Source organism: Neofelis nebulosa, chromosome 2, assembly GCF_028018385.1.
Source record: "Neofelis nebulosa isolate mNeoNeb1 chromosome 2, mNeoNeb1.pri, whole genome shotgun sequence".
NCBI classification, from domain to species: Eukaryota; Metazoa; Chordata; class Mammalia; order Carnivora; family Felidae; genus Neofelis; species Neofelis nebulosa.
The window spans coordinates 168,763,253-168,785,161 of NC_080783.1; the positions used below are offsets into that span (position 1 = coordinate 168,763,253).

A 21,909-nucleotide genomic window follows, 5' to 3' on the forward strand; every position below is an offset into this window, starting at 1 on the left:
GTGAGCAGTTGCTTTCCGGGGTGAGAGCTGAGTGAGGACTCCTTGAGTCCTCGTGAACGTCTCAGCAGTTGTCAGGGAGCCTCATGTTGTGGGAAGAGATGGAGGCGGCTTTGACTGTCCTCCACAGGCTTACTGACTGTGTGACCTCGAAAGTGTCACTTAACTTCCCTGTCAGTTTCATCATCTGTAAAATGGGGATAAATACTACCTATTTTGCAGGGCTGTTGTGAAGATTAAGTAAATAATGAAATAACACATGCACAATGCCAGGCACATGATATGTGCTCAGTAGTACATTATGGTAGTGTTTATCTCAGATTTGAAGTACCTGTTAGCAAAATTAACACAGATACTTGTTGAGTTTCTACTGCGAGGCATTGTTCGAAGTGAAAGCTGGAGGCTCACTATAAAATAGACACAGGCCTTGGCTTCCCTTGAGGACCTTAGGGTGTGGTTAGGAGAGTTCGCCTATAATAGCAAGAACGAGGATTCTTCACATAATATGTGAAACCAGCGGCCTAAGCATCCTGCAACTTAGATACAGCAGTGCCATCACCTTCATTTCACAGTTCAGGTAACGGAGACGCAGGGAGCCCCAGCACATGCCTGGGTCCCTCAGCTACAGTGCAAAACCAGAAAGGTCTGAACCACTCTTAAATTTACTGGTAGAAAGTGTGAAGACTGTAACTCTAAAGGGATAAAGTAGTAAAATGACAATCAAGGACCACTGATCCTGACTCAGTGGTTCAATTATTGGAATGTGTCTCGTGTATTTATGGGGGCAGCAGCATCACTTTGAGCTGGGAGGGATTGATCAAAATCCAGGGGAAGGTGGCATTTCAGTTGTCCGTGGGAAGCAATGAGTGGTTTCGTTTGCCTTAAGCATGGAGAGGAATGACAGGTGGTAAGGTGGGAAAGGTTATTTGGGGTCAGATTATTGGAAGTCCTAAATTCCAGGCTACAGAATTGTACTTAGGGGTGATGTGGGACACTCATGAGTTCGCGTGGAGAAGTGAGGTGCTTAGAGGTCGGCATGGGGACGGGTCTTCTAGACACCATGGTTAGGATGGACAGGCTAAGGAGTGACCACATGCTCTGAGGCTCTCAGTGGTGAGGACAGAGACAGGAGGTGGCAATGGAAATCCAGAGTGGAGGGTGCACCTGTAGGAGATCCTGAAGAGGTAGAATGTTTAACCAGTTAACTTTGGCCAGGTAAACATAGTACAGGGCTTGGGAAAGTGGAGTTAAGTCAAAACCAGCAGGGAAGCCCTCAGATCTATAACTCTGCTATTTGGGATTTTCATTCTAGGGTTTTTGGAGAAAAGTCAGTATCTATTGAGCACCTGCTGTGTACTCAGGGCTAAGCAGCATGCAGGAATGGCGTAAGGAAGGGCCTGTACCTTTGATAAAAGAGGGCTCCTTCTCTCCTCCCAAGTACCCTTGATGGGTTTGGATGGCCTTTCCACCTGGCTGTGCCAGAGCGGGGAAGCGAGCGTGACACTGAGAGGCGAGAGCAGCTCCCAGCTCAGTTCCAGCTCCTCCTCTTCCTCATCCTCTGAGGTCTCCCCACTTCCAACAAGGATCCCCAGGGACAGAGGAGAAACCAGTACTCATGAGATTCACTAGAAACTGGAGGGTAGGGGTGCCAGGGTGGCTCAGTCGATTAAGTGTCCGACTTCGGCTCAGGGCATGATCTCTTAGTTTGTGGGTTCAAGCCCTGCATTGGGCTCTGTGCTGACAGCTCAGAACCTGGAGCCCGCTTCGGATTCTGTCTCTCCCTCTCTCTCGGTCTGTCTCCCACTTGTGCTCTCTCTGTGTCTCTCAAAAATAAATAAACATTTTTTTTTTAACTGGAAGGTCATGGTTTCACTTAATTTTTATTTTTATTTTTTTATTTTTATTTTTATTTTTTTCTGAATTTTTTTAACGTTTATTTATTTCTGAGACAGAGAGAGAGACAGAGCATGAGCGGGGAGGGGCAGAGAAAGAGGGAGACACAGAATCTGAAACAGGCTCCAGGCTCTGAGCTGTCTGCACAGAGCCCGACGCGGGGCTCGAACTCATGGACCGCAAGATCATGACCTGAGCTGAAGTCGGACGCTTAACCGACTGAGCCACCCAGGTGCCCCTTAATTTTTAAAAGTAGTATCAATTATTTGTTTTAGAACTTTGAAGTAATAAACAGTTGAAAATTGGAAAATATAGAAAACTATGAAAAAGAAAAAACAGCAGTCGTCATATTCCAGTCGCTCCTCACCACTAGTTAGCCCTTTGGTATTTTGTCTTTCAGTCTGTTTCTGTCTGTCTTGTTTAAACACAACTGAGACCATGCTAGATATAGTTATATAGGCTCTACTTCTTAATTTAATATTGGGAGTACTTTCCTGCATAGTTAAATATGTCTTTCAATTTTACAAATTTAACGTAAGAGTTGTTTCATTAAGCTCAAATTTACTTAACTAATTTTATATTTGGCATTTAGGTTGTTTTTAAATTTGTAATGTGCTGTCTAATTCTGCAGGGAGTGTCTTTGAACATAAATCTTTGTTTATATCTGACTTCTGAGTCATTTTATAGTTGAAATTAATGAGTCAAAGGATTTGAAGAGTCTGCCAAGTTGTATTCCAGGAAGGCTGCATGACTGCACTAGAATGCAGCAGGTTCAGGCCTGGGTCTACCGCCCATCTGACTTGAATTTGGATTTTAGTATGGGGACTAACATTTCCCCAGGCCGGAATTAGGCAATAGTAACACAGGTTTGTGAAACCTGCCTTTATGCAGAGCTATCGGGGAAATAAATTAGGATGGTAACTGGCGCTGAAGGGTTAGTGAGTGGTACCTTTGGTTTCTCCCATGTGGTTTTCTTCTTTACAGAAAGAGCGATTCTATGAAAGCCGGTGCCGGCCAGTGACACCATCTTGTAAGGAGCTGGCTGACCTCATGACCCGCTGTATGAACTATGACCCCAACCAGAGACCCTTCTTCCGAGCCATCATGAGAGACATCAATAAACTGGAGGAGCAGAGTAAGACCCTGTCGTGCAGTGTTTGCATGAGACCAGCCAGTTCCCCGGGGAAGCAGCAGAATAACTAGGAGCCTGTGGACGGCAGTCACTCCTTTTTAGCATGGTTTCTTTCCTCCTCTCCTAGATCCAGACATTGTTTCAGAACGAAAGCCGGCAACCGAAGTGGATCCCACACATTTTGAAAAGCGGTTCTTGAAGAGAATCCGTGACTTGGGAGAGGCAAGTTAGGCTGGAGTCCCCTGCTGACCGTCTGACCTCTTCTGCGTCTAAAACCACTCTCCATTCTCTCTGTTTCTGGGCCAAGATTTATGAAGAGAAGGCATCTCACTGGGTTTTCCCTGGGCTACTGGAATTACGGGGGAGTCTCCACTTGGCACACGGCAGCAGTGTGCATATACCTGCCTGTTCAGGTGGCTGGGTATGCACACAGGATGTTGGTCTGCTCCCTCCAGACTCGATTTTTCTCCAAGGGGTGGAAGAGAATGGAAAGAGAGAGATATTGGGGAATAGGTATAGATGTGGTAGAAACAGAAAAGTCCCTATCTTGGACTTTGCTGTGCGGCTGCTTAAATAAGGGATATTTACTACACAGAAGGCCACACAGAATGTCAGTTTTCCCTTGGACCTCGAATGGGAGTTTCCTGGGGCGCCTGGGTGGCGCAGTCAGTTAAGCGTCCGACTTCAGCCAGGTCACGATCTCGCGGTCCGTGAGTTCGAGCCCCGCGTCAGGCTCTGGGCTGATGGCTCAGAGCCTGGAGCCTGTTTCAGATTCTGTGTCTCCCTCTCTCTCTGCCCCTCCCCTGTTCATGCTCTGTCTCTCTCTGTTCCAAAAATAAATAAACGTTGAAAAAAAAAAAATTAAAAAAAAAATGGGAGTTTCCTAACGGTTAAGGTGACCAGAAAAGCTACTGGGATTTGTGTCTAAATACAGATTTTCAATAGTTGAGTTAAGCAAACACAGACTGTGTCCTGTGTGGAGTGTCTTCTGTGTGCCCGGGCCGTGTGCTGGGCACATAACAGTGTCCTTAGTGCCTCACAACACCCTGAGGGTCTGTGCACATCAAGTGCCTCTGGAGCCAGCTCAGAAGACTGGGTCACTGGGCCTTCCCTGTCCGGTGGCTCAGGAGAAGTCTGACCCCACGTCTCCTGAACACCCATCGCGCAGTGCCCTTTTCAGCCACGTCGTGGCGCCTGCCCTGCTGCCTGGGCCCGTGGCTGTCAGAGAATGCCATAGTCATCCTGCAGGTCCAGAAATAACCTTCCTTGTGGGCTGTGTTTTCACGGAAACTGGGATCGATGTGTTGGTTCAATAGTCCCCTGATACTTCCTTGTCTTAGCTCAGTAATAGAGGGGATGGCATGTGGGACCAAGAGAGGAGGGGCTGTGGTGGGTGGGGAAGGGTGGGGGGGGCAGTGCGCTGCCTGTAAGGTCGGACTGTGCTGTGTACCCCTGGCCTTCGTGGGAACAGCACGAGGAGCAAGCGTCATCTTCTGAGTGTTCCTGCTGGCCCAGGGTGGGGCTTTTCTCATCAGGCACGTGCATCTTTCCTTCCAGGGCCACTTTGGGAAGGTTGAGCTCTGCAGATACGACCCTGAGGGTGACAATACCGGGGAGCAGGTGGCTGTCAAATCCCTGAAGCCTGAGAGTGGAGGTAACCACATAGCTGATCTGAAGAAGGAAATTGAAATCTTAAGGAACCTCTATCATGAGAACATTGTGAAGTACAAAGGCATCTGTACAGAAGACGGTATGTTGTGCAAAGTGGGGTTGGTGTGAAAACTAAGGGAGCTTCTGGGGTTATACGGCCAGTGCCACCAATCAAGGTGGCAAGTGGTATTTACTAATAAGTATATCTTTTTTTACAAGCCAATATAACACCCACATATTATACTCTAAAACTGGTAATGAAATGATGTGGCTCATAAGTTTTAAAAATCAGTCATCTGTGGTTGTTCGCAGAGCACTGTTAGCTCACGGGGTGCTGATGACTGGGTTCTGTACACACGTGTCACTATCTCTGTTCACTGCTGAGGATCCTGAGGTTCAGGGGCTTAAAGAGGTTAAGTAGCTTGCCTGGGATTCGGGGTGGGGAGTGACACTGAAATCAGTTCGGGGCCTGTGTCTCCTGATCCTGCACCCTCTACTCCCCCACAGTTCCTTCATCTGGCAGCCTTGTCCTGATGGGTGTTCTTTTCTTGACAGGAGGAAATGGTATTAAGCTCATCATGGAGTTTCTACCTTCAGGAAGCCTTAAGGAATATCTTCCAAAGAATAAGAACAAAATTAACCTCAAACAACAGTTAAAATATGCTGTTCAGATTTGTAAGGTAAAAAAAAAAAGCATGTTAAAGATTAAAAAATCAGGCATTCTGTCCTGGGTAATTGGTTTGTAATTAGACTGCAGGGGGAAGCTTTCCAGTAATTGTACCTGAGTTCATATTGCTCTGCATGATTTGGATGAAAATTAGCCAGTACTGACAAAACGAGCTGAGTTGTTAATATGGGTGATTTAATATGTATTTATTTGAATTGGGTTGGTTTTACTTGCATTAAAGTAAAAACAACAACAACAAAAATGCATGACAGGTAAATGAAACGGCATTTGTGCTTTCCTGAGATGCAGCGATGGATACAAAACACGGCCTGAACTGACCGTTAACAAATGACTCTACATTGACTTCTCTCCCTCAGGGGATGGACTACTTGGGGTCTCGGCAGTACGTTCACCGGGACTTAGCAGCAAGAAATGTCCTCGTTGAGAGTGAGCACCAAGTGAAAATTGGAGACTTCGGTTTAACCAAAGCCATTGAAACCGACAAAGAGTACTACACAGTCAAGGATGATCGGGACAGCCCTGTGTTTTGGTAACTGAGTCTAATGTTATGTTAATGTCTTTTATTCCTCCTGCCTAAGTCAAGGTTAGAAAGAGCTTAGAACATTTGGGATTGATTGAGCTTTGCCTTCAAGAAACCTCTTTTAGACTGTTTCCCTAAAAGCAACCCGCACAGAAATGCCTGAGGTTTATACGATACCATCTTCCAAGGAGGGGAGGACGTGAGCCACCCAGTCAGCATCTCCAGCTTCCCAGGAGAGAGCATTCACTGACACAGTCCTTGCCCCCATCAGTCGTTGCAGGGGTCACATGCTCGCACAGAATGGGAAGGAGGTGATGAAGTAGGCTCTGACCAGTGCAGGGAGGTCCCAGACAGAGCAGAGCACAGCACGCCCGGCACACAACTTGGCTGTCTGCTTACAGATCACCGGGGTATCTTAGTCAGGAGGCTGCAGCCTGACTGACCCCTTGCAGCCTGGAGCACCATCCAGGGGAGAGTCTGTTTAAGCCCCTACTCCATGGCTCCTACAGAACAGAGCGGTTCCTCTGAGGTGCATCCTGCATAGACACAAACCTAGATCTCTCCCACCTGTGGAGCCTAAGCCTTATTCAGAATTCATCAGTGTGTATCAGGGTCCTGCTTTGTGTTGGGTACTCTCAGAGATATGTGGTGAACAAGCAGACTGAGTTGAGAATTTAATGGATGGGACAGCCAATATCATAGTATCATAAGCATAGAAGGGTTCAGGCTTGGTTTTCTGGAAGTCTTGTAAACATAAGATTTTAAAAAGATCCATGGGGGTTAGAAGAATGGTTAGAAGGCGGCATGTGTGACTAGCAAGAATGAGATGAGAGCAGTGACTGTCCCAGGACCTGAATCAGCTCGGTGTGGCTGGATCACGAAGTGGGAGGTCTCAAGGACTTGCTAAGGCAGAGCACTGGAAGCCGAGTCACAGAGCTAGCACTCCCTCTACCCCAAGAGTTTTGGGATACCATGAGAGGGTCTAAGAATGGCAGCTTTTGTTTAAAAAAAAAAAAAAAAAATCACTGTGGGGGCACCGGGGTGGCTCAGTCGGTTAAGCGTCTGATTCTTGACTTAGGCTCAGGTCATGATCTCACAGTTGTGAGATCGAGCCATGTCTGGCTCTGCACTGAGTATGGAGCCTGCTCGGGATTCTGTGTCTCTCTGCTCCTCCCCAGCAGGGGGGGTAGGGGTGGGGGTGGAGAATCTAAAAAGATCACTGTGGATGGGAGGGGAACAAGACTAGAGCTAGGGAGTCTGATGCAGCCAGAACTCATGAGGGTGTGAACTGGGACAGTGACATTGGGGCTTAAGAGGAGTAGGTTTGAAAAGTATTCAGAAAACTAGATATGGGCGGGGGGGCTCCATTTCTGTCTTGGGCAGTTGGGTATCATCTACTGGAACGGTTGACCTTGGAAGAGGGCTGGGCAGCGAGGTCATTGCTAATTTTGAACTTGAAAGAAAACCTGGGGCCTTCCATCCTCTGCCACCTCCTCCTCGTGGACAACACGTGCTCCGTGAAATGAGCACAAACTAATATTTTAAAGTAACTCCGTGCTACAGAGAGCCTGTAACAGTATTGTTGGACATGTCAGATGTGTACTTCAGCATATGTGTGGTTAATGTATTAAACACCAAGAAAAACCAAACAAGGTGATTTTTCAGAATTACTCTATAATGTTTATTGAAATATCCTTCCCCGAAAAATGAAGTTTCACGTTCTGCATTCTTTCAGGTATGCTCCAGAATGTTTAATTCAGTGTAAATTTTATATCGCCTCTGACGTCTGGTCGTTTGGAGTGACTCTGCATGAGCTGCTCACTTACTGTGACTCCGATTCCAGCCCCATGGCAGTAAGTCTTCCTTGTCCCTTCATCTGAACCTCACACCCAGTTAAAATGTGTAAATTTTGTTCTTGCGTAGACTCTAGTCAGTGTGTTATAATGGAAAGTGTCACTTTTCCATTTGACGTGGTTACCACTTGACACTTATTTGTGGCTCTCTCCAGTCCTGTTTCACTACGAGCCAAAGTTCTAGAAAACAACACCAGTTTTCAAGGATCTTACCTGTGTGAGGAGTCCAGGGACAGTTTCCTGGGAGAATGGGGGAGCAGCGCGTAGGACCTTGGTTGAGCCTCATGTGTTCGTAAATGAGATCATTGTCACTGGGACAGGCCCTTCAACCAGGGGAGGGAATGGTTGGTAGAGTCTGAGAGCTAGATTATAGACTAACCATTGAGAGTGAATCAAGATTTTGAACTCTCATTTACGGTTGGTAAGGAGAAGAGTCTGTTTATTAATTTCCAGTTAATTCTAGGAATTTTACCTTAACCTGGTGTTACATAAATATGTGCTAAAATATTTTCTTTGGTTTTACTTTACATAGTTGTTCCTGAAAATGATAGGCCCAACGCATGGCCAGATGACAGTCACAAGACTTGTGAACACGTTAAAAGAAGGAAAACGTTTGCCCTGTCCACCTAACTGCCCAGATGAGGTATCTGTGGGCCATTTTACAGTACTAAACTCAATTTGTATTATGTTTTCAGGGCTTGAACTCCTCGAGCAAGGGTTTGGGGGTAGAGGTGGAGGAGTAGAAAAGTAGTTTTTAAAGTAATTTTCTAAAGCTGGATCTCAGATCAGACGTCTGACAAATCATCTTTGGGGCAGATGACAGCTATGCTGAAAGTAAGGATTCCCTCCAGAAGTAGGCTCACCTCAGCGAGCACCCTAAAGGAGCATATTCTGGTGTAGCTGGATTGTGACAAGTATGGGTACCGTCAACCCCTTGACCTTCGTGGCATTGGGGGCGCTGACCTCCTACAGCTGAAAATCTGAATGTAACTTTAGTGTTGACTGGAAGCCTTCCTGATAACAAGTAGCACGGTTCTGCAAATGTTTTTTATAGCGCTGTATTATATTTAGTCGAACAGCTCCGGGGATAACTGGACCCGCACAGCTCAAATCCGTGTTGTTCACGGGACAACTGTAACTGTACTGGAGTCCGTAGCATTTATGACACTCGGTTTTCTGTATTCTCAAGTGAATTGAGCTTTTAAGACTTTCACTCGTACGTATTCTTCAGTGCATCTCAAAGGTCTAAGAACAACCAGTGAGGAAATGGGAGTCTATATTGAGATATAATGACGTGGATTTTTTGGAAGGTCAATTCATGAGCTTCTCAAATGTTAAGATCTAGGAACTGTGATAACTATAGTTCATAAATAATACTTTCAGTTAACAAGAGTAATGGAGTAATAAAGAAAGTCATCTACCTTTTTTTTTTCCTCCTCACAGGTTTATCAACTCATGAGAAAGTGCTGGGAATTCCAACCAACTAATAGGACAACTTTTCAGAACCTAATTAAAGGATTTGAAGCACTTTTAGAAGCACTTTTAAAATAAGAAGCATGAATAGCCTTTAAACTCCTGTGTATCAAGTCCTCCTTCCCCAACCAATACCGAGCCATTTTAAAAAGAAATTTTAATGGAAAAAATTTGTATTTGGGCGTATACAAGGCACACTGCGGTGCTCATTATGTGTAAGTACTTCCCTCTTTAAATTTGGCACCAGTAACAAATGATGGCAACCACAACAACAGAAAGCACTTAAGCACTCCTCCTTTTGGAAAGATTTTGTTTGGCTAGTTTACCATCACAGTTGCACAAGAGAAAACAAGAGGAGCTGACCCCAGCACTTGTTCCCAGCTGCCAGTTGATCTGAAATGCTTTCCGGCAGATAAATTGAAGATAAAGATTGATGGACTTAGTACTCTAACCTGCCCTCGAATTTCAGTATCTATACAGTGATAGGCCAAGCATTCTTGAAATATTAGATACCAGTTAGTAGATCGTTTCTATACAAAGATGAGTGTATTCCTGTCACCAGTAGGACTTAAAGTTTGAGTTGTTTCTTCAGTGGCTTAGCTCCTGCCCCCTCGGGTGACCAAGTACTGATTTTTGAGAGAATGGCTCATACCCAGGGGGACGGCTGTGGAATAGATACTTTGCTGCATGTTCATTCTTGAGAACCAAGCCTGTGCATCTTTAATCAGAACTGACTCCAAGACCCTGGATACTGTCCTACATGCTTTTCAGAGATGCCCACGTAGATCCTTTTAGAACTCAACCTCTTCGGGGTAAGCTGTTCCAGCACTGGTTTTGGATGCAACCAGTCACTGTTTTAGTACCTAACCGTCTACGAGAGTTCAGGATCTACTAGACCATTTTCAGTTTGCTTGGAGGTAGCTGGGTAATCAAAAATGTCTCATCTGATTCAGTGTGAACCGTAAGACCTTTATGACCAAGAATGAAAACCTCTGTCAATGCTATTTGATGTCATTACTTTTCACCCTGAAAGAGTTCTGGATTGATGCAATGGCAACAAACTTGCCATTTAAATTTGTTCAATAACCCTACATCACCAAGGTCTCTGTCTGTATCAAACCTGTGGCCACTCTATATGCACTTTTGTTTACTCTTTATACAAATAAATATACTAGAGACTTCACATGCATATGCCTTTTAATATTAAGATTTCACTTTCAAAGCATTCAGACAATTTGTTTACATAGAAAAATAACAGTATAGACTTTGCAGGGGGTGGGGGAGTTTGGTAATGGTCCTCATTGCAAACACATACCACTTGATTTATCTGTTATGTCCGATGACGACAGGGCACAGGCCAGTACAGATGGCAGATCCTCATGTGCTCTAATCCATGTGCTTTCATTTTGCAGCTCTGATTTACGTTTACTGTGGGAGAGGTGTGACTAAGCACTGAAAATGCTTAATGCAGTGGGAGATGGGAAGGTGAAGTACAGAATGTGGAGAAACCATTATTCATCTGCTGAGTTAAAAACTGTGCCAGTTACTTAGAGGCAGTTTACTTCTCAGACATTAGGTTTGTAGCTGTCATTTTCGAATAGAAGTTAATATGTAAAATGAATTAGACTGAGTAAATTTTTTTTACAAGTCCTACAATATGTGTACTAATTTTAAACTTCATAATTAAAATAGGGTACCTTATAGTCAAAACTTGTCTCCCAACCGAATTACTATTTAATCTGATTTCAGAAAGACTAGGATCATTGAGACACCTAAACTCCATATCCTCAATTACAGTCTCATAACAAGGAACAAACGTGGAAATTCCTAGACAGCAAAGGGTTTTTCAACACCTAAGTCTTCAGGAAATGGTGATATTGAAAGTTATATGCAATAAACACAATTCTTACAGAAGTAAATTGAATTAACTTTTCACAGCCTAACACTACAAAAGAGTAAGAGACAAAGCAGAAAGTGAGGTACAACTCGCTAACTCAAAATCGTTACACTCTTACTCCATAGTACTCCTTCAGAAAGAGCAGTACTGAGTGTGGAAATAGGGCATTTGAGGATCAAAATAGACCTTGTTGTAGCAATTAGATCATTACTAGTTTATGCCATGAAATCAGATGCAGAAACTATATTGCTTGCTGCTTACAAGTTTGTTGCAAAAGTTAAAGGATTAGGGAATTCGTGCTATTAGATCAAGGGTTAGCACACTTTCCCCACAAAAGGTCCAGACAATATTTTAGGTTTTGCAGACCATATGATCTCTGTCACAGCTACTCAGCACTGCCACGAGAGCACAAAAGTAACCATAGACAGTATGTAAATGAATGAACAGATTTGTGTTCCAATAAAATTTTATATAGACACTGAAATTTGAACTTCAAGAATTCAAATCGTTTCTACTTCACTTAAAAATATAAACATCACTCTCAGCTTGCAGACGATATAAAAACAGGGATGACTGAACTTGACCCCAGGGTGTAGGCTGCCAACCCCTGAAATAACTTCACCAAAGCTACTTTTTTAAAAAACACCTTGTTTTTCACAAAAGGTATAAATGGTATGTAACATTAAAAGTAAAGCATCCGTAGTTGTGTATAACTTGGATATCGATATCACTCTGGGTTTTATACTGCAGGGCTGGCGTGGGGGTAATTAGTTTGCATTACCACCACTGCATTTTTGTACTTGCAATCTTATAGTTCTAGGAAAAAGTCCTAAAAATCTATAAATGAGTTATTTCTAGGGAAAGTCAACTGAAATGCACACTGGCATATAAGAAACTCATTCTTCTAAGGCTCAGGAAACAAGACTGTTTCCCATTTATTGCTTCACACTTTTATATCTGGTGTCAAAATTATTCCCAGTCCTAGACAAGGAATACCGGAACATTGTTAAATTCTTCAGTGGACTGTAAGTTAATACCACATTAAGATGCATCTAATTCTAATGGAAAATGTCCTCAATTGTCTTATTGCTACTTATTTTTTATTTGGCAATTCTGCTTGCTGCACTATACAGTTCCTTCTGGGAAATTAGAAACCCGTATTTAAAGGATATGGCTAGTCTGAATGTAGTTAAGGCAGCGATGAACAGCAGAGATACTGCAAAAAACCTTAGGAGGCTCTAAGGAGAAAACTTAACTCAGTATACACGCTTCTTTTTTAAGTAGGTTTCCATGTAATATGCTCCTGTGCCCTGAGGATGCTGGCCAACAAATTCCACGGAACCGCCTTCTGGGGCAGAGAGGAGAGATGATGAACCTCGTTTTTCATTTCTTAAAGAGGACACCTAGGAGAAAAAAGCACAATTGATGTAAATACCTAAATTAAAAATTGGTTTATTCCTTAAGGATGTTTATAAGAAAGGCAATTCTTCTGATTTGGTGTAAAAACAAAATAGGATAAATAACAAAGCTATCAAAAAATTACACAAGCTCGTTTATGAAAACAAATTAGGATTTCTAATTCAAAATCACTTGAGGGACTGTTTGAAAAATATGAACCAGCCTCTGAGTGTTCTCTCAACACTTTGGGGAAAGAAAAAAAGCAACTGCCGTTGCCTCTGCTCCCCCCACCTGGCTAAAGCACACTGAATCAGAATGGCAATGCTAGATGCCAGTATTCCTCGGAGAAAGGCGACTGGCTAAGAAACTGAACTGCATATCAGATTAGATGATGGGTCTGTCTGGATATTTAAAAAGTGGTAACAAACTAGTAGGTGGAAAAGCACACTGGTTCCAGACCCCAGCGGAACAGAGGTGCGCACAGGGGGTTCGGAACAGCTTCCAGGGCTTGGAGGGAGATGGCGCAACAGGAAGATCCCGGGCCCACCTCGTCCCACAGAGGCGACAACTACATCTATGCAACTGCCTCTGAGGATGGCCTGAAGACTGACACAACTGAGTCTCCACAGCTAATCGTACAGAGAAGGCTACGTTGCAAAGGGTAGGAGGAGCAGAAATGCAGTCTGGAACCAAAGCCCTGGCACAGCTGCCCACAAACGGGAGGGACGTCATCAGCACAGAGCAAGGGGATCAGCGCACACACCGAGCACCCTCAGGACCTGCACCGGAAAGGGGAATTTCCATATGTCTGGCTTTCAAAATCAGCAAGGTTTAACTCCAGGAGAGCTGGAAGGCTGTAAGAAACGGAGTCCCCACCCTTGAAGAGCTAGTAAGCTAAAAACGGCCCAAGATACTGCACAAAAGACACTGTCGGAAAAGCACCTGAGCCTATACGTGGAGATTTACTGACTAGTTTTAGGATATGTGCCAGTGGGGCAGGCATCTGCAGGGGCTTTCTCTGGAAATCAAAGTGCTGACAGGTGCCATTTTTGTTGCCCCTCCTCAGCCTAGATAGCCAGAGGCTTTCAGGACTCGGTTCTAGCACTCTTCATCTACCCTGCTAGCACCACCTGCCCCCGGTGTCAATCCTCTGTGGACCTGCCCTGGGCAGGGGAGGGAAGCAGACCCACCCAACCAGCACACCTTTCGCAGTCACGGCGGCTCACTACCTCGCAGATAGCCGAGCCGAGCGCCCACCCTGCCCACCAGCGAGCCCCCGGCCAGGCCCCCAAGCCAGCAGCACAGGAGGCAGCCCTGCCCACCGGCACACCCACGGTAGCTGCAACCAGGCCTCACCGGGAACGAGCCCTGCGTACCAGTGCACCTGCAGCGGTCACAGCTCAGCCACAACAGGAGGGCACATGTAGCCACACAGGGGACATTCCTGGAGTCCTCGGTTCTAGTGACTAGGGATTCCTCTACAGTTTACAACAGGACCTCACCACTTTCAAGATCAGGAGACATAGCTGACCTACTTAACACATAGACACAAGCACAGAGTTGGACAAAGTGACAGAGGAATATGTCCCAAATGAAAGAAGACAAAAATAAAACAGAGGTAAGCAATATGCCTGATGAAGAGTTCAAAGTAATGGTCATATACTCACCAGACTTGAGAGAAGAGTGGATGAACTCAGAACTTCAACAGAGAGAGAGAAAATATAAAAACCAATCAGAGGTGAAGAATACAATAGCTGAAATGAGAAATACACTAGTGGGAATCAACAGATTACAGGATGCAAAAGAATGCATCAGGGATCTAGAAGACAGGGCAAGGAAGCAACCAAGCTGAAGAGCAAAAAGAATAAATAATGGCAGGTTAAGAGACCTCTGCAACATCATCAGTATAATAAAATTCACATTATAGGGATCCTAGAAGGAGAAGACAGAAGGAGGCACAACTTATTTGAAGAAATAACATCTGAAAACTTCCCTAATTTGGGAAAGGAAATAGACATTCAGGTCCAGGAAGCACAGAGAGCCCCAAATAAGATGAACCCAAGGATGTCCACACCAAGACTCATAATAATTAAACTGCAAGAATTAAAGATGAAGAGAGAATCTTAAAAACAAGAGATAAACAGTCACAAGGGAAACCCCATAATTATGGCTATCATCTGATTTTTCAGCAGAAACTTTACAGTCCAGAGGAAAGGGCAGGATATATGCAAAGTGCTGAGGGGATAAAACCTACAACCAAGAACACTATATTTGGCCTTATAAGAAATATTAAGGGGAATTCTTTAACTACAAGAAAAGTATGAAAAGAAAACTCTTACTGGTAAAAATAAACAGAGTGGGTCACCTGGGTGGCTCAGTCACTTAAGCATCTGACTTCAGCTCCGGTCATGATCTCGCGGTTCATGAATTTGAGCTCTGCGTTGGGCTGACAGCTCAGAGCCTAGAGCCTGCTTCAGATTCTGTATCTCTTTCTCTCTCCACCCCTCCCCTGCTCATGCTCTGTCTCAAAAATAAACATATAGTAAACGTAGTAGATCAATTACAGAACTAGTAAGGAGATTACAATGCAAAAGTAGTAAAATCAATTATATGCACAAAAACTAGTCAAGGGATACACAAAATAAAAAGATACAGAATAAGATATCAAATATATAAAATGTGGAGGAAGGAGTAAAAATGCCATGCTTTTATAATATGTTTGAATGTAAGTGACCATCAACTCAGGACAGACTGCTACATACACATAGGATGTTACATATGAACCCAGTGGTAACTAAAAACCTATAACAGACAAAAAGAGAAAAGAATCTAAGCATAACACTAGAGAAAGCCATCAAACCATAAGGGAAGAGAGCAAGAGAAAAAAGGAACGGAGAACTACAAAAAATAAGTAAAATGACAATGAATACATACCAATCAACTTTTTTTTTTTAAGTTTATTTTGTGGGGTGCCTGTGTGGCTCAGTCAGTTGGGCGTCTGACTTTGTCTCAGGTCATGATTTCACAGCTCATGGGTTTGAGACCCATGTTGGGCTCTGTGCTGACAGCTCAAAGCCTGGAGCCTGCTTCGGATTCTGTGTCTCCCTCTCTCTCTGACCTTTCCCACTCGCACTGTGTGTCTTTCTCCCTTTTTTTCTCTCTCTCAAGAATAAACGTTAAAAAAAGTTTATTTATCTTGAAAGAGAGAGCAAGCAGGGGAGGGGTAAACAGTAAGAATCCCAAGCAGGCTTTGCGCTATCTGTGCAGAGCCCGACTGCAGGGCTCGATTCCATGAACCATGAGATCATGACCTGAGCTGAAATCAAGAGTCAGACGCTTAACTGAGCCACCCAGGTGCTCCTCCATCATTCTTTAAATGTAAGTGGACTAAATGTGCCAATCAAAAGACATAGAATGGATGAAAAGAACAAGACCCATCTATATGCTGCCTACAGAAGACTCACTTTAGATCTAAAGACATACACAGACTAAAATGAAGAGACAGAAAAAAGCTAGTCCATGTAAATGGAAGCTAACAAACAAAAACCAAACACACAGCTGGGGTATCAATACTCAGATAAAATAGACTTTATGTATCTTTTTTGAGGAGTGGGGGAGGGCATGGTGAGCGACAGACAGAGAGAGAGAATCCCACGAGGGAAAGAGAAGCAGGCCTCAACCAAAGTGGGGCTCGTGCTCACCTCAAGCAGGGCACAAGCTCACCCAATAAGGAACTTGAACTTACAAACCATGAGATTATGACCTGAGCTGAAACCAGATGGTTAATCAACTAAGCCACCAGGCATCCTCAGATAAAATAGACTTTAAAACAAAGACTGTCACAAGAGAAAAAAAAGGTCATTACATATTGATAAAGGAATCAATCCGAGAAGACATAACAATTGTAAATATTTATGTGCCCAACTTAGGAATACCTAAATATATAAAGCAAATATTAACAGGCATATAGGGAAAAACTGGCAGTAATACAGTAAGAGTGGGGGATGTTAAAACACTACTAAAAAAATAAAAACAAAAAAACATTACTTACATCAATGGATAGGTCATTCAGACAGAAAAATGAATAAGTAGCTTTGAATAAACTTTAGACCAGATAGACCTAACAGATGTATACAAAACATTCCACTCCAAAAGAGCAGAATACACATTCTTTTCAAGGGTACATGGAACAAATTTCAAAGACAGATTTTATGATAGGCCACAAAACAAGTCTCAATAAATTTAAGAAGACCAATATAAGGAGCATCTAGCTGGCTCAGTCAGAAGAGCATGCAACTCTTGATCTGGGGGTCGTGAGTTCAAGCCCCATGTGGGGTGTAGAGATTACTTAAATAAACAAAACTTAAAAAAAAATAGAAGGTATTATATCAAGTATCTTTCCTGATCAGTACAGTATAAAACTAGAAATCAATTAGAAGAAAAAAAAAACTGGAAAAAACACAAACACATGTAGACTAAATAACATGTTACTAAACATCCAGTAAGTCAATGAAGAAGTCAAAGAAGATACCAAAAAAAAATATCTAGACACAAATGAAAATGGAGACACTACAGTTCAAAATCTTTAGGATACAGCTAAAGCAGTTCTAAGAAGGAAGTTTACAGTAATACGGGGAAAATGGGTGATGGGCATTAAGGAGGGCATTTGTTGGGATGAGCACTAGCTGATATGTATAAATGATGAATCATTGGAATCTACTCCTGCAGTCAAGACTACATTGTATATGAGCTAACTTGAGAATAAAAACAAAGAGAAAAAAAAAACAAGAAAAACCTCAAATCGGCAATCTAACATTACGCTTAAAGGAACTAGAATAAGAACAAAGCCCAAAGTTAGAAGGAAAGAAATAATAAAGATCAGGATAGAAAGAAATGAAATACATACTCGAAAAACAACAGGAAAGATCACTGAGACTAAGAACTTGTTCTCTAAAAAGATAAACAAAACCAATAAACCGTTATTCAACTAATCAATTAAAACTCAAAATTGAAAACAAAAGAGAAGTTATAACTGATATCACAGAAATACAAAAAATTATAATTACTACAGAAAATTATGTCAACAAATTGGATAAACTACAATAAATTTCTTGAAACATATAATCTTCCAAGACTGAATCAGAAAGAAATAGAAAATCTGAGCAGACCAATTATTGGTAACAAAATTGAATTAATAATCAAAAGATTCCCAATAAAAAAGTCTAAGAGCAAATGCCTTACAGGTGAATTCTACCCAACAGTTAAAGTGGTGTTAACACCTATTCTCAAACTATGCCAAAAAATAGGCAGGAAGGAATTAGGAAGGAATGCTTCCAAATTTCATTCTGTATGGCCAGCATTAACATGATAGCAAAAAAGCATACAAAGATACTACCAAAAAACAAAATTACAGGTCAATATCCTTCATGAACATAGTTGCAAGAATCCTCAGCAAAATATTAGCAAACCAAATGTAAAAATACATTAAAAGAACAGTTCACCATGATCAAGTGGGATTTATTCCAGGAATGCAAGGATGGTTCAATAGGTAAAATCAATCAGAATGATATACCACATTTACAAAGGGAAGGATTAAAATCATATGATTATCTCAACAGATGCAGAAAAAGCATTTGACAAAATTCAAAATGAATTCATGATAAAACTCAACAGAGTGGGTGTAGAGGGAACATAGCTTAAAAAAGGCCATATATGACAAACCCACAGCTAACATCATACTAAATGGTGAAAAACATAACTTTTCTTCTAAGATCAGGAACAAGACAAGGATGCCCACTCTTACCACTTTTATTCAACGTACTATTGGAAGTCCTAGCCATAGCAATCAGACAAGAAAAAGAAATTAAAGGCATCGAAAACAATAAGGAAGAAGTTAAAATGTCACTATTTGCAGATAATAGGCTACTATATGTAGAAAACCCTAGAGACTCCACAAAAAGCTATCAAAATTAATACATGAATTCAGGAAGGCTGTGTAATACAAAATCAATATGTAGAGATATGTTGCATTTCTATACACTAATAATGAAAGAGGAAGAAAGGGAAATGAAGAAAATTCCCATTTACAATTGCATCAAAAAGAATCAAATATCTAAGAATAAATCTAATCAAGGAGGTAAAGACCTATCTTCTGAAAACCATAAGACACTGATGACAGAACTCAAAGGTGACAGAAGTACATGGAAAGAGATATAATTTTCATGGGTTGGAAGAATACTGTTAAAATGTCCACACTACCCAGAGCAATCTATCAAAATACCAACAGTATTTTTCACAGAGCTATAGCAAAATAAATAAACAAATCCAAAAATTTTTGCAGAACCACGAAAGATCCCAAATAACCACAACAACCTTGAGAAAGAAGAACAAAGCTGGAGGGATCACAATCCCAGATTTCAAATTATATTAAAAAGCTGTAATAATCAAAACAGCATGATATTAGCACAAAAATAGATACATAGATCAATGGAATAGAATTGAGAGCCCAGAAATAAACCCATGTTGATATGGTCAATTGATCTACAACAAAGAAGGCAAAAATGTACAATCAAGCAAAGATAGTCTCTTCAATAAATGATGCTGAGAAAACTGTACAACTACATGCAAAGCAATGAAACTGGATCACCTTCTTACACAATACACAAAATAAATTCAAAATAGATTAAAGGGGCACCTGAATGGCTCAGTCGGTTGGGTGTCCAACTCTTGATTCTGGCTCGGGTCATGATCTCATGGGTTCATAAGTTTGAGCCCTGCATCAGTTTCCTTGTGCTGACAGTGTGGAACCTGCTTGGGATTCTCTTGCTCTCCCTCTCTCTCTGCCCTTCCTGTGCACACTCTCTCGCTCTCTTTCAAAATACATAAACTTAAAACAAAATGGATTAAAGACCTAAATGTGAGACCTGAAACCACAAAACTCCTAAAAGGAAGCATAGGCAGTAATCTCTTCGATATCAAACTTGGCAATATTTTTCTGGATATGTCTCTTCCAAGGAAAATAAAAGCAAAAAACCCCAACACAAACAAACAAAAATCACAATTGGGATTATATCAAACTAAAGAGCTTTTTGCACAGTGAAGGAAACCATCAACAAACAAAAACCAAACCCACCCTCTCTTCCAGCCCACTCCAAGTCACTAGTATCTCCCTAGAAGAAGTTTTTACACATGTCTGTGCCCTAGCTTTTCTAGCTGCTATTCAAGGTATGGTCCCTAGATTGCTTGATTCTGATAGCCAACAAGACACAATATTCATGAGTCCCACAGCACTGTAGCAAACAGAAAACAATTTCTTAATGGATGCAGGGATATCCTCTCTACTCCCCACCTATGACTATACACCTGGGCCCAGGACAGAGGAAAGAGGCAAAAACTTCCATTTATATTTCTCCCTGGAAGAAGTTTAACTACATACTTTCTCAGCTGCTGCCTGAATGTCCAGAATCTAATCAGCCTGCATCTAGGTGCTAACTGAAATTTATCCTTTTGGGATACTGACAAGTCTTAGCACAATCTCAACTACAGGGAGTCATAAGAACAAGGAAGAAAACTTGGTCAATCACAAACACTTGAGGACAACTAAGAGCTCAGGCCAGGCTCATCCCCTATACAAGACCATTCTAGTAAGACTGGGAGAGGTGGCTGTTTTATCCAATGTGCAAAAACAAAGAGAGACGGAGAGTGAAGGAAAATGAAGAAACAGAAAAATGTGTTGCAGACAAAAGATCAAGATAAAGATCCAGAAACAGATTGTAATTAAAAAGAGGTAAGTGGTTTACCTGAAAGGAGTTCAAAATAACAGTCAAAAATAATGCATGAACAAAGTGAGAATTTCAACAGAGACAGAAAAAATTTTAAAAGTACAAACAGAAAATTCAGAGCTGAAGAATACAACTCAACTGAAAAAAAATTCAATAGAAAGTTTCAACAGCAGATTAGATCACCCAGAAAAAAAGCATTAATGATCTTGAAGACAGATCAGTGGAATTAATCCAATCAGAGATGGGGAAAAAAAAAGAACGAAGAGAGCTTAAGAGACATATGAATCACCATCAAGTAGATCAATATAAGAAGGGAAGGAGAGAACAAAAGGGGCAGAAGACTTTTTCAAAGAATTAATGGATGAAAATTTCCCTGCCCTGAGGAAAGAGACATCAAGATCTATAACACCCAAAGAGTACCATACAAGATGAATTAAAAGAGACATACACTGAGACATACTATAATTAAACTATGAGACATTAAAGACAAGGAGAGACTCTTAAAAACAGCAAGAGAAAAGCATGTTTTTAATGAAAGGAACCCCCATAAGCAGATTTTTCAGCAAACCTGAGACAGTAAAACTCCTAGAAGAAAACAGGTGGTGAGCTCCTTGGCATCAGTCTTGGTGATGATTTTGGGGTTTAACACCAAAAGTAAAGGAGACAAAAGTAAAAACAAAGAAATGGGAGCTCAAGAAACCAAAAAGCTTCTGCCCAGCACAGGAAACCATCAACAAAATGAACAACCTACTAAAGGAGAAAATATGTGCAAATCATATATCTAATAATGGGTTAATGTCCAAAATATATAAAGCACTCACGCAACTCAACAGCAAAAAACAAAACAAAAAAACCCAACTCTATTATAAAATGGACAGAAGATATGAATAGACAACTGTCCAAAGAAGACATAAGATGGCCACTAGGTACATGAAAAGATGTTCAATGGCAGGAACACAGGAGCATGTGATGGGACATATCGGCTGGTCCAGGGAAGACATCAGCAAACAAAGTTAGAAAGACATGCCGGCCTCAACCATGGAAGGAGTGAAAATGAGATATCACCTCACACTTATTAGAATGACTATTATCAAAAACACAGAAGATATTAATTATATTGGAATTAAAAAGCTTAACAAAAAAAAGACAAGATAACAAGCATTGGTGAAGATGTGCAGAAAAGGGAGCGTTCAGGCACTACTGGGAATATAAATTGGTGCAGCCACTATGAACAAAACTATGGAGGTTCCTCAAAAAATTAAACTACCATTTGATCCAGTAATTCTACTTTTGAGTATTTATCTGAAGGAAATGAAAACATTAACTCACAAGTGATATCTGGGCCCCCATGTTCATTGCAGCATTATTTACAATAACCAAGACATGAGTTGGGGCACCTGGGTGGCTCAACCAGTTAAGCGTCTGACTTCAGCTCAGGTCATGATCTCAAGGTTTTTGAGTTCAAGCTCTGCATCGCACTCTGTGCTGACAGCTTGGAGCCTGGATCCTGCTTGGGATTCTGCGTTCCCTCTCTGTCTGCCCCTCCCCCACTCATGCTCTGCCTCTCTCTCAAAAATGAACAAACATTAAAAAAAAAAAACAACATGAAAGCAACCTAAGTGTCCAT

At 41.9% G+C, this 21,909-nt stretch overlaps 2 protein-coding genes across 3 annotated transcripts in view; one reads left to right on the plus strand and one right to left on the minus strand.

Annotated features, from left to right (window-relative positions):
• Positions 1–10,389, plus strand: part of JAK1 (Janus kinase 1) — a 128,263-nt gene extending 117,874 nt beyond the window's left edge. The window contains exons 18-25 of the mRNA XM_058717119.1: positions 2,875–3,025; positions 3,150–3,244; positions 4,580–4,772; positions 5,228–5,352; positions 5,717–5,889; positions 7,616–7,733; positions 8,266–8,376; positions 9,177–10,389. Of these exons, the coding sequence (XP_058573102.1) occupies positions 2,875–3,025; positions 3,150–3,244; positions 4,580–4,772; positions 5,228–5,352; positions 5,717–5,889; positions 7,616–7,733; positions 8,266–8,376; positions 9,177–9,284 (1,074 nt within the window). The 3' untranslated portion in view covers positions 9,285–10,389. The remainder of the gene's footprint in view (positions 1–2,874; positions 3,026–3,149; positions 3,245–4,579; positions 4,773–5,227; positions 5,353–5,716; positions 5,890–7,615; positions 7,734–8,265; positions 8,377–9,176) is intronic.
• Positions 10,390–10,630: 241 nt separating this feature from the next.
• The window catches only part of RAVER2 (ribonucleoprotein, PTB binding 2), a 92,067-nt gene continuing 80,788 nt past the window's right edge, over positions 10,631–21,909 (minus strand). For both annotated transcript variants that reach the window (XM_058717121.1, XM_058717120.1), the window contains exon 12: positions 10,631–12,506. In XM_058717121.1, the coding sequence (XP_058573104.1) occupies positions 12,360–12,506 (147 nt within the window). In that variant the 3' untranslated portion in view covers positions 10,631–12,359. The remainder of the gene's footprint in view (positions 12,507–21,909) is intronic.